The following is an 11,552-nucleotide window of genomic DNA, read 5'->3' as shown; positions in this document are numbered from 1 at the left end:
CGTGAATTAACGCAAAAAGACACATGTGGAACACCATTACTGTCTTCGGTGGCCTAATTTCGTTAATGTTAACTATTTCACAATTCCATTCGGCAATTCCGTCATTCCTTTCGGCATCTTACATTTCCATTCGGCAATTTCGTCATTCCATTTAACACTCTCACCATTCCATTCCGCAATTCCGTCGTTCCATTCGACACTCTCACCATTCCATTCCGCAATTCCGTCGTTCCATTCGACACTCTCACCATTCCATTCCGCAATTCCGTCGTTCCATTCGACACTCTCACCATTCCATTCCGCAATTCCGTCGTTCCATTCGGCATTTTACCATGCCATTTGGCAATTCCGTCGTTCCATTCGGCACTCTCACCATTCCATTAGGCAATTCTGTCATTCCAATTGGCATTTTACTATGCCATTAGGCAATTCCGTCATTCCATTCGCCATTTCACCATTTCATGCCATTCGGCAATTCCGTACTTAAATTCAGCATTTTTACCATTACATTCGGCAATTCCTTCATTCCATTCGGCAATACCATCATTCAATTAGTCTTTTTATCATTCTATTTTAGCACTTCTATCTTTCAGTTTGGCACTCTTATCATTTCTTAGGGCACTTTCACCCTTTTGCGTTGCATTGTACCATTCTGCTTGGTAATCTCATCACTCAGTTTCGTAGTTGTATCAATTTAAATAGGCGATATCATCATTAAATTTGTCAATTTCATCATTCAATCGGTAATTTTGCAGTTTTGTTCGGCAATTTCAACTCTTTGTTTTGCGTTCACCTCTTTTCATTCAGCGAAAACAGCAGTATTGCGCGTTTTCGTCCTTCGCTCCAAGTTCGTCATTCCATTCGGCAATTTCGTCACCTCGTTATGAAGCTCATAACAGATTGGCGAAATTGCCGAATGCCGGAATGATGGCATTGTCGAATGGAATGGTGAGAGTGCCGAATGGAATGGTGAGAGCGCCGAATGGAATGGTGAGAGTGCCGAATGGAACGGTGGTATTGCCAAACTGAATGACGGAATTGCCCACGGAATTCGTGGGAACAGTAATATTGCAAAATAACGCAATAACGTTGCGAAATCACGGACATTTTTTTGGGAACGTTCGTGCGGTTACTCCGGTTAACACGAGTAGAGGATGCGTGTGCATTATGCCCAGGTGTAGGTAGGAGCAGGATATCCTGCCTTGATATATTTCACTCAATTCGATACAGCCATTCGAAAACAACAACACAATTATTATGATACAACGGAAATGTATAAATCGAAGCAATGATTTTACTTGAGCAGGAAAACATTTTGTCAAATAAACTTTAAGGACACTCGAAATGGGTTATCAACGAAAAAATGCAGATTACTACAACCGTGTGCTTTCAAGTTACTCCTGCTTTCTTTGTGCCAATTCGAAGAAGACACTAAAATCAAATATTTCAAAGTAAAAAGTAAAACGCGAAAGTAAAAAAAAAGACTTAAATCAAAACAAACCCGAGTTTGTGATACTTGGAAGAGGAACCCGTGCTGTCAGCGAAACGAATCACATTTGTGGAACGGCAATATGGCCCAAGCGCGCTGTTTTTCACGTCGACTCGTGAAACTGACATGACGCAAGAGGGCGTTATAAATGGACACGTACTATGCCGCAGTTTATGCAGAGTCACGAACGTGTATTGGGCTTACCTTGAGTTCAACGCAAGACATGTCCCTTAATCGAACGAAATAAGTAAGCTGTCTGATGGGGCAGATTGGGCGAATGGGGGGGGGGGGGTAATACTCCCCCCAAAAAGGAGAAATATGTGTATTTACAAATATTTGGTCTATATTTTATTTCCCTTTCGAAAGCGTGAAGAGCCTCATGTAACCTCACTACTAAGAACTAAAAATGCCAGACTTTCCCCAAGAGTCCCCTCCTCCGAATATTTAGGTCCGATCCTCCCTTAGGTATCCAGCAAGAAAAACAAGGACAATTACAAGTGTATTCTTCCAAAGATGAAATATTTTATTTATGGAACGTGGCTGGCTCTGTACTCAAATTCATCGATTCTTCGGCAGCATGGTTATGTGAAACTGTCGTGATAAAATTCCCCGAAATGTGAAAAATTCTAAATTAGTGTATGTTACATAAGCCGCCTTTTCAACTGCATGAGTATATCCCATTTCGGGCTTAACTAGAGACGTACATAAGGAAGGCTAACAACGTCGTGCTACGGAAGGTGCGACGATAGAAAGAAAATCTTATTTCCCATTTTTTTGGACAAAATATTGAGAGTCGCATGATGTCTTCACTTGGAAATACTGGACAAATAGCTAAACTGAAATTACGGCGTTATAACGCCCTGGCGGAGATCAGCCACCGTAGGTTTCATATCCATTTTATAGATATAGATCGATAGTGCAAGGGCGCGTGTCTAGAGCAGAGGGCAGTTGTGTTCAATGTAGTAACCATGAACACATATATTATTATTTCAATTGGCGCTCGGGGCCGACTTCACCCTTAACAACGGGAAATGACAGACATGGGTAAATAATACATAATTTTTCAAGGATAGCTTGTAGGCCTATGCTGTGTCGACACGGCTATTCTTGTGCGTGCATATTCCAACAACTTGATTCATTTGCACTTTTGGGCAGGCGGATGTTTAAGAGTTTTTTTTTTGTGTGTGTGGGTGTTGTGGACTTTGACAATGTGCATGTGCTTGACGGTACGCTGCACTGTATTTGTACAACCCACAGTGCCATTTTGAAACTCTGCATCAGTCAATATACGAAGCACCCACATAAACAATTTCATGTATGTTTGCTTATCTTTTGTAAACACGTTGGTGATAATAACAAATCTTGAACTTGCAGATGGTAGAGGCAAACTGTTCAATCACAATGGCACCCAGGTGCATGTGACTATTTTTAATTCTAGATTTATTTATTCTAAATTTATTTACATCCACCGAGAAAATCTCATGAAAGAATAAAATCAAATATTTTAGATAATGCCAGAATTCTTAACTGTCCTGTCGACCTTAAATAAGGATACGATCAAAGAACGCATTGTACGCCTTTCCAAATCTCATTCAAAAACATTCTGCTTATTTCAAGGCCTATCCAAATTCATTTGAAATTGAACGATCTCTTATATCGGCAATCAAGCATCAGATGTATTTCGTTATTTGAGCAATCTTTGGAGAAGGAAGCTTATTTAAATTTTCAGAGTTGTTTCGCTCATTCAATTTTGTCAGATGTCTCGGAAGAGACTGGTGAAGACTTTAACAGATTGCAGTGGCCAAAATTTTAAACATGTTTCTAATAGAATTCGTTCCAGTGGTACATGTACATATATATGGATTTTCCAAAGACAGAAAACAGGAAGACCACTGAATAAGTGCACAGGGAAACAAAAAAAACGTTAAGCTGATGATGACTATTTTTTACACCAACCTCTGCCAGCTTGTTATTTGAAAATGTCCGAATAATTGTAGACAAAAATAAAGAGTAGCTGTGTTCATTCATAAGCAAATGTGCTGCGTAGATTTCATTTTAAATTCCATTCCAGATAGTACGTACAAAATAACAGTACACTGAAACCTAGGAACGAGCCAGTTCGACATTTCAACAACTCATGCCCCAAATCAAGCGCGTTCGAGGTCACAAGGACGCGCGTGCCAAGTCTACCCATAAGCAGCGGCCGCGGCCCGATTATGAAGGGGGCACCGAAAGCTGATGAACAACAACTTGTATATGTACATGTACATAGGTTGTGTTCAGGGGAGGGGGCACAGGCCCTCGATGGAGTCACGTGCCCCTTTTAGTTACGTCACTGGCAACGTCTTCTAAGATAATTCATATCACACGTAAAGTTAAAAATATGAGATACATTTAGTATAAACAAAACGCCACAGAAATGAAACATTCTTTGCGCTTCGGTGAACCCGACATATTGCACTAATTCCTGAATGTCAGCAAAAGTGAAACTTACTATTGATGAAAGTGGAGTACTGAATGATTATAAATGAAATATAACGGAAACACTTGTGTCTACGAAAACAAAAGTGAATGCAACATTTGTGAAAATGAAACCCCAGTATATGAACGAAACTAAAAGCATTTGCACAAAATTAATTTGAACACCTGTTTGTGAACGTAAGCACTTTCTTTCTGCAATTGGCCTGCTTTGGAGGTATAATTAAACCCATAAACCGCCTGCAGAATGAGCCCTTTTCTAAAGCTGGTTTTCATTACTTTTGCCTTGCCATGAAAATATTAAAAAACATGGTTAACTGCAAGGAATTTTGTTCATTTCAACATGGAATGTTTCTGTTTAATATGAAATGAGGCAAAGTACCCGAAAGCATTTTCAAACTTAAAAACAAAAGTGAAATGGTGAAAATGTTCACTTATCTGTCCGTCTGATATCTGCCATTAAACAACATGAATGTTTATGCGTACGCGTACAATAATTTCACGTGTTCACATCAAAGAATGTTAAATTGCATGTGCCATCTCATAAAATTTTCTTTCCATTAGGCAAATGTGAAATATCTTTTCGGGCACAAATTTCAACATCATCTGAAAAACCCTGAAATTAAAATACCAGCCTTAAATATTGGACTACAATCAAAGCTTCTAAGACAAAGCTATACAATCCTCAATCTGAAGGCACTGCAGTTTTAAAATTAATTTCAACCAATCACATCGTCAAGAATACATACAAGTTCATATACTCGCCGCCAAGAAAAAATAGTGGGTCAGGGTTCCATCTGGAATAGACCTTATGGGTTAAGGCGGAGTCAGAAGCTATTCTTTGTTATTTTTAGTTTTATTGCAATGAACACACAAAGGGTTTACTTAAGCCTATCCTAGAGGAAAAGAGAAATGCCCTCTAACGTGACGTCATATGCATAAATGTCTATTGAAAAATATACCTTGTCCCTATCGAGAAAGATTTGAACCGCCTGTCTGCCCAGCCTGCGCACTGTGCTGAATGTTTGAAACGGGTGTAAAGCTATCTTAGCCCAGATTCGCATCCAACCCACTAATTTGGATTGAAATGTAAAGTTCAAGTGGAGGGGGGGCTGTACATTTTGAGCACGAAAAACTGCCTGTGAATACAAAATGTTTTACCTCTACAGGACAGGTGGACAGGCATAGCTAAATGGGAAAGACAGGTGGTTGATGATGTCTTATAATGTATGCTAACTAGTTCGACGTTTTAGTTAGGGCAGGGAATGTGTAGCCAAGACACTGGAGGTCCTGAATCCAGGCTTCTGTCAGAGATACATCACCTGCTCCAATGAACTCATACTCGTATAGTTTGATCGCCAGGTCTAACAATTTCTGTGGCAGGGTTGTGGGGGATTCTGTTGTGAATCGGAGTAAGAATTCCACCAGGTTTTCGGCTTTGTAATATAGGTCCATCTCACTGTCAAAGTCGGCCATGTAGTTGTGGGGGTTACGCTTCTGCACCACGAACGGAGAGTGGAATGCCAGTCGTTTACCGATGTCCCACATCAGTCGCTGGGTGAAGTAGCTCCGCCAGATATCGGACACCCGTCCGTGGACGGTGACCGGCAGCAGCATACCCCAGAAAGCGTCGTAGGCGTGCAAAGTAGTCTGAGCGTTGTACGGGGAAAGGACCTGCTCGGGTACCACGTATCGTCGAGCCGAGGGGTTGAATTCATACGGGAGCTCATTAGTCAGACGGTAAATGGCGTCCACGTCGGGGTCGTGTTGTGCCAAGTACTGAACCACCCCCACTTGGTTTCCCGTTGCCTTGCCATACACAGTTTCCTTCTTGGTGGTGGCATCTGTTATGTGACCAAGAGGAAAGCCCCTGGGCCATATTTTGGTGTTGGTGCCAAACCGAGGGTACGGGTTCCAGAGATGGCTCTGTATCTTCACGTGATGGGAATAACCAACGTTGTCAAATGCCGGTACCACATTGAGGAGAGGCTCGTTGTCGTCGTCCGTGTCATAGATCATCTTGGCACCATGTTCGATGGCGTATAAATAACCGATATTCTTCCGACCGAAGTGATTCCACGGCAGTAGTCGGCATATATGGTAGCCGCAACTTTCCTGCTGGACAACATCTAGATAATCCACATTATTAATGTTCATGGATACCGGCCCCTTCTTGTCAGCCACGACAACCATGCACCATCCAGAAAGCGAGCTGATTTTATGGAGAATTGGTGTTTCTGGGTAAATTGTCGTCACCACAATCCACCGATCGCATTTTCGGCCTGGTTTGGTGCTGAACGGCTTACAGGAATTCGCTGACGATAGTGCCCTTTTCCCGTTGAAAGTCCTGACTTGTTTGAGCCCGTAAATTCTGCCTGTAGTCCCTTGGATGTTCGCTGACGATCGGCACTCATTAAAGATTAGACTGTTTTCGCTGAAGGGAAACGGTCGACCATCATTGAAAGTGTAAATCAGTACTACAACAGCAACAATATTGAAAAGAAGAGAAATAACAGACCAGTGTTTCGACAGCATTTTGCAATGCAAGGTTGTAGCTCGGGCCCAACGCCACATACGTTCACAATACAGCCAAGTTATGTACGCACCCGGTGACGGCGCACGCCTTTCGTTCCCCATAGCCAGTGACCTACTGCATACGACGGAACACTGACACACGCGTTTGCTTACACGTATCAGGAAGGAACCAATAGAAACACGCGTCCTTGTGTTGTTGTGCATCGCCCCGGCAGGGCGGTAGGGCGTGACATTTTTCTTTTTTTGATGAATAAATGTGAGATAAGGTCAACAGTGTAATAGCGACCATTCCCTCCCCTCAAAGCGTGTATATCCCCAAATTTAGCTTCAGTTCTCGGAAAAATAAGGCCATAAAGGATATATGCGTAAAGAAATCATTCCAGTTAAGATCACGAGTATTTTACTCACACTGTTCCTTTTGATTATTTTTTACCTCTGTGTATTAGTTTTCCCACCGAGATAGGAACAATAAAAAAAACTACTGATAAGTCGTAAACCCCGAAAGAGCTTCCACAGGTTACCATAGCTATTGCCAACCAATATGCCAAGAAGTTGTACTGTACATGTACACGTACATGATAATTGTTCTGCGTACTCACACCTTGTATTGTGATTTCTAACCTGCCATAGAAAGCGTTTTAATTACATAGCTCTATGATTATGCATAGCCTTTTGGACTTGCTCATAGCGAATATATACTAATATAGCACGGGAGTTAAAATTGGTGCATCCAGTCCTTGGTCTCTAGGGGCTGTTCGCCTGTCCCCTCTGCCCCCTACGAGCACCAGGAAGGGCCAATAATGCTACTGACGAGCAAGGCAGTGCGGGTTACCTGCTGTTCGAATCACAGACTTAGTAGTACACTGACCTTTCAGACTGCATCTAAAACTACGTCAACATTTCGTGATCTTCGCGGCGCCCGACTGAACTCAAAACTACTGTATAAGGCCGTTTTCCAATACTCAACTTCTTCTCCGTCTTAGGCTTCGTTCCAAAAACCAATCCCCGACTGTGGGCCTGAAGCGTTTAGATTACATTGGATTACTGTAGCTTGTGGCTTTCTTCAGTTGCAACTTATTTGATGTTCTGTGGCACTATTAGACTGATTACTGCGCTTACAGCTTCAAAGTCAGCTAGTAAAAAAACAGTTGAAGCCTGAGACGGTACGGAGCCGAAGTTGAGTATTGGAAAACGGCCTAAATTCATCCCTCGGTAAAGGGTATTCACGTACAGTTGAAGAATTCAAGTTGAAAAAAAAAACGGTTGAAGAATTCTATGAAGCTATATTTCGATTGTAGAAAATCCTCTTTTTACTTAATCTTGGCCATGTCAAGAACGCAGTTGCTTCATTAAAACGAACAGGCTGCAGCACGAAAGAGTAAAAGAGTGAATGTAATTTGAGACCACATTGTGTACAATCGGCAGTGTAGCACAGACGTATATTTATAACAAATCTGGCTCGCAACGCCTTTAACTTCAAGTTGTGTGAAATAGAAGCCACACAGCGGCCATTTTACCGAGCCGGATACAAATGAGCTGAATGGGTCACTTGCCATTGTACCTATTGACGCCAGGGAGAAAAAGGAGTGGGAATTGCCGGGCAAGCTTGTATTCGGCTCGGTAAAATGGTCAATATTGGATTCAATGGTCTTAAGGGCATTGCGCTGAGTCCATTTGTTTGATATACGTCCGTGCAGTGTAGGCGTAATACACACTAAACGCGATCAATTTTACGCGCTCTCATGTGTCCCACTCATAGGGTGCGTTCGATTAGCTTACACGTGTAAGTCAAACTTACACGAGAGCGTTCGTTTAGCCATCACGTGATGTTCGTGACTGCCCTGGTGTCAGGGCGGGTTCGACTGGCAAAACAAAAAGTCGTCTATTCTATGTTACAGACAAAATTACTGGTACCAGATTTCTTGTTGACACTGGCGCTGAAGTTAGTGTTATTCCACCAACCAATAGTGATAAGCGCAACAGTAGTTCGTATACATTGCAAGCGGTTAATAAGACCCTCATCACCACTTACGGAGAGAGATCTATGACACTGAATTTCGGATTAAGGCGCGATTTAAAATGGATTTTCTTTATCGCCGCTGTACCTGTGCCGATTATTGGCGCCGATTTTCTTAGACATTTTTCTCTAGTGGTAGATGTTAAAAACCGCCGATTGATTGATTCACAGACTAATCTCACTGTTAACGGCAATGTAACGTCTGTAAACTCACCAGGCCCAGTATTCGCTATGCCTAACAGTGACAATGCTTACACTTTCTTGCTCAGTCAATATCCAGAAATAACTAGGCCAAATTATAAGGAAAGTTCTATCAAGCACAACGTCACTCATCAGATAAAAACTACTGGACAACCAGTCAATGCTCGACCTAGACGACTAGCAGCAAATAAATTGCCAGCAGCAAAAGCCGAATTTGATCATATGTTGGAATTAGGAATTATTCGCCCATCAGATAGTCAGTGGTCTTCACCATTGCACATGGCGCCCAAAAAATCAGGTGATTGGAGGCCTTGTGGCGATTATCGTGCCTTAAACAATATTACGGTACCTGATAGATACCCTATTCCGCATATCCACGATTTTTCGACGAATTTACATGGTAAGACTATCTTTAGCAAAATTGATCTAGTTAAAGCTTACCATCAAATACCTATTGCACCTGAAGACATTCCTAAAACGGCCATCATCACACCTTTTGGCCTTTTTGAATATATTCGGATGCCCTTTGGTTTAAGGAATGCAGCCCAAACTTTCCAGAGATTCATCGACCAAGTCTTGCATGGTCTTGACTTCGTTTACGCATATATCGATGATTTACTGATAGCAAGTGATGATGCAGAACAACATGAGCAACATCTAAAGCTACTTTTTGACCGCCTTCGCGAATATGGTGTCGTTGTCAATCCTAGCAAGTGTGAGTTCGGTGTTTCTAGCCTTGAATTTCTTGGCCACACTATCGACTCCAACGGTATTAGACCTTTGGAGAGTAAAGTTGAAGTCATACAAGACTTTCCTGTTCCGACCTCGCTTCGTAAACTACGAGAGTTTTTGGGATTGATCAATTTTTACAGGCGTTTCATTCCACACTGCGCCGACATTTTACAACCATTGACGGACCTCCTTTCGTGTAAAAGAAAGGACAAAGTAATTGAACTGTCGGAAGGAGAGTTACTTGCCTTTGACAAAGCTAAATCCGCTCTAGCTCAACACACTTTGCTCGTTCACCCACTTGCAGACGCTCCTCTTTGTTTAATGGTGGACGCATCAAACAAGGCAGTTGGAGGTGTACTTAATCAATACGTTGATGGTCAGATGAAACCAATCTCGTTTTTCTCTAAACGTTTACAACCAGCAGAGACTAGATACAGTACGTTTGGTCGCGAGTTGCTGGCTGTATATTTAGCAATTCGCCACTTTAGATATTATTTAGAAGGTCGCGACTTTTTCATCTTGACTGATCACAAACCTCTAACGTATGCATTCAAATCGAAGCCAGATCGCTACTCACCGAGAGAAATTCGGCACTTAGACTACATCTCTCAGTTCAGTACTGACGTACGCCACATAAAAGGCTCAGAAAATGTTGTCGCTGACGCACTTTCAAGGTTTGATGTCAATTTCTTCCACTGCGTTTGTCAAACCAGCGATTTTATTGATTTTGACCAAATTGCAATCAAACAGAAGACAGATCCAGAACTAGCAAAGCTTCGCGAATCGTCTAGTCTTCATTTTGAAGAACTACCTATACTCGTATCGCAGAATACCATTATCTGTGATACATCAACTGGTAGACTACGTGCGTATATTCCAAAAGAATTTAGGCGTGACATTTTTCACTCTTTACATGAGCTATCCCATCCAGGTATTCGGGCCACACAACGTCTAATCACTGAGAGATTTGTATGGCCATCCATTAATCAAGATGTTCGGAATTGGACCAGGCAATGCATTCAATGTCAGCGTGCAAAAGTACAGAGTCACACAGTGACACCGATAGGTACTTTCGCAACCCCTGACGCTCGTTTTAGCCAAGTACATATAGATTTAGTTGGCCCTCTTCCTTCGTCTCATGGTTTTTCTTACTTGCTTACTTACATAGATCGATTCACAAGGTGGCCTGAGGCAATACCAATTTCTAATATTGTAGCTGAAACAGTCGCAAAAGCCTTTGTTGACAATTGGATAGCCAGATTTGGAGTGCCTACAACTATAACAACTGATAGAGGTAGCCAGTTTGAGTCAAACCTTTTCAAACATCTATCGCACCTTCTTGGCACCAAACACATTCGTACAACTGCTTACCACCCCGTTGCAAACGGATTAGTGGAACGATTTCATCGAACCCTCAAGTCAGTATTAAAAGCTCAAAGGGAACCTAACAAGTGGACAGAATCATTACCACTTATTCTACTTAGTCTTCGCTCATCGTTTAAAGCTGACTTAGGATGTAGTGCCGCAGAACTGGTTTATGGTTCCACTCTTCGACTCCCTGGCGAATTACTCGTTCCAGTCAAAAATGTAGAAAGTCTAGACCCAACCAGTTATGTCGACCGCCTTCGTCATTACATGTCGGAGCTTAAACCAAAACCACCTAGAACTAGTGCACATCAAAGTCAAGTTCCTAAGGATTTGTTTACATGTACACATGTGTTTTTGCGTGTTGATGCTGTTAAAAAGCCACTCCAACCTCCCTATGATGGCCCCTATCGGGTGATCGAAAGAAAAAATAAATATTTTATTCTGGACATCAATGGCAAACAAAGTAGTGTAAGTGTTGACAGGTTGAAGGTCGCTAATACTGATACCAAGTTCCAGACGCCAGCTTCAGAACAACCTCCATCCAGTAATACACCAAGAGAGGCAGAGAGGTTCACAAGATCTGGAAGACGTGTGCGCTGGCCAAGAAAATACATACAGACTTTTCTCATCTGAATTAAAGTTTTGTACACATACTCTCTTTGTAAATATCTATTTATTAATTAATATCGATCACTTTTTCTGCCAACATGCGATCTTGAAGGGGGCTGATGT

The 11,552-nt window shown here is 41.9% G+C and overlaps 1 protein-coding gene across 1 annotated transcript; it reads right to left on the bottom strand.

Annotated features, from left to right (window-relative positions):
• Positions 1-3,413: 3,413 nt before the first annotated feature.
• On the bottom strand, positions 3,414-6,699 carry LOC110985461 (uncharacterized). The gene has a single exon (XM_022246500.2). The coding sequence runs from the start codon at positions 6,602-6,604 to the stop codon at positions 5,204-5,206; it is 1,401 nt and encodes a 466-aa protein (XP_022102192.2). The 5' UTR covers positions 6,605-6,699; the 3' UTR covers positions 3,414-5,203.
• Between the last annotated feature and the right edge of the window lie 4,853 nt (positions 6,700-11,552).

The sequence above is a fragment of the Acanthaster planci genome, linkage group LG09 (genome assembly GCF_054643075.1).
Source record: "Acanthaster planci isolate LZ-2023a linkage group LG09, COTS_SCS, whole genome shotgun sequence".
In the NCBI taxonomy this organism is placed as follows: Eukaryota; Metazoa; Echinodermata; class Asteroidea; order Valvatida; family Acanthasteridae; genus Acanthaster; species Acanthaster planci.
This window is presented reverse-complemented; position numbering and strand designations above follow the sequence as displayed.

Excerpts from the sequence above, each read along its gene's own strand:
- LOC110985461 (XM_022246500.2), bottom strand. The coding sequence starts at position 6,604 with ATGGGGAACGAAAGGCGTGCGCCGTCACCGGGTGCGTACATAACTTGG.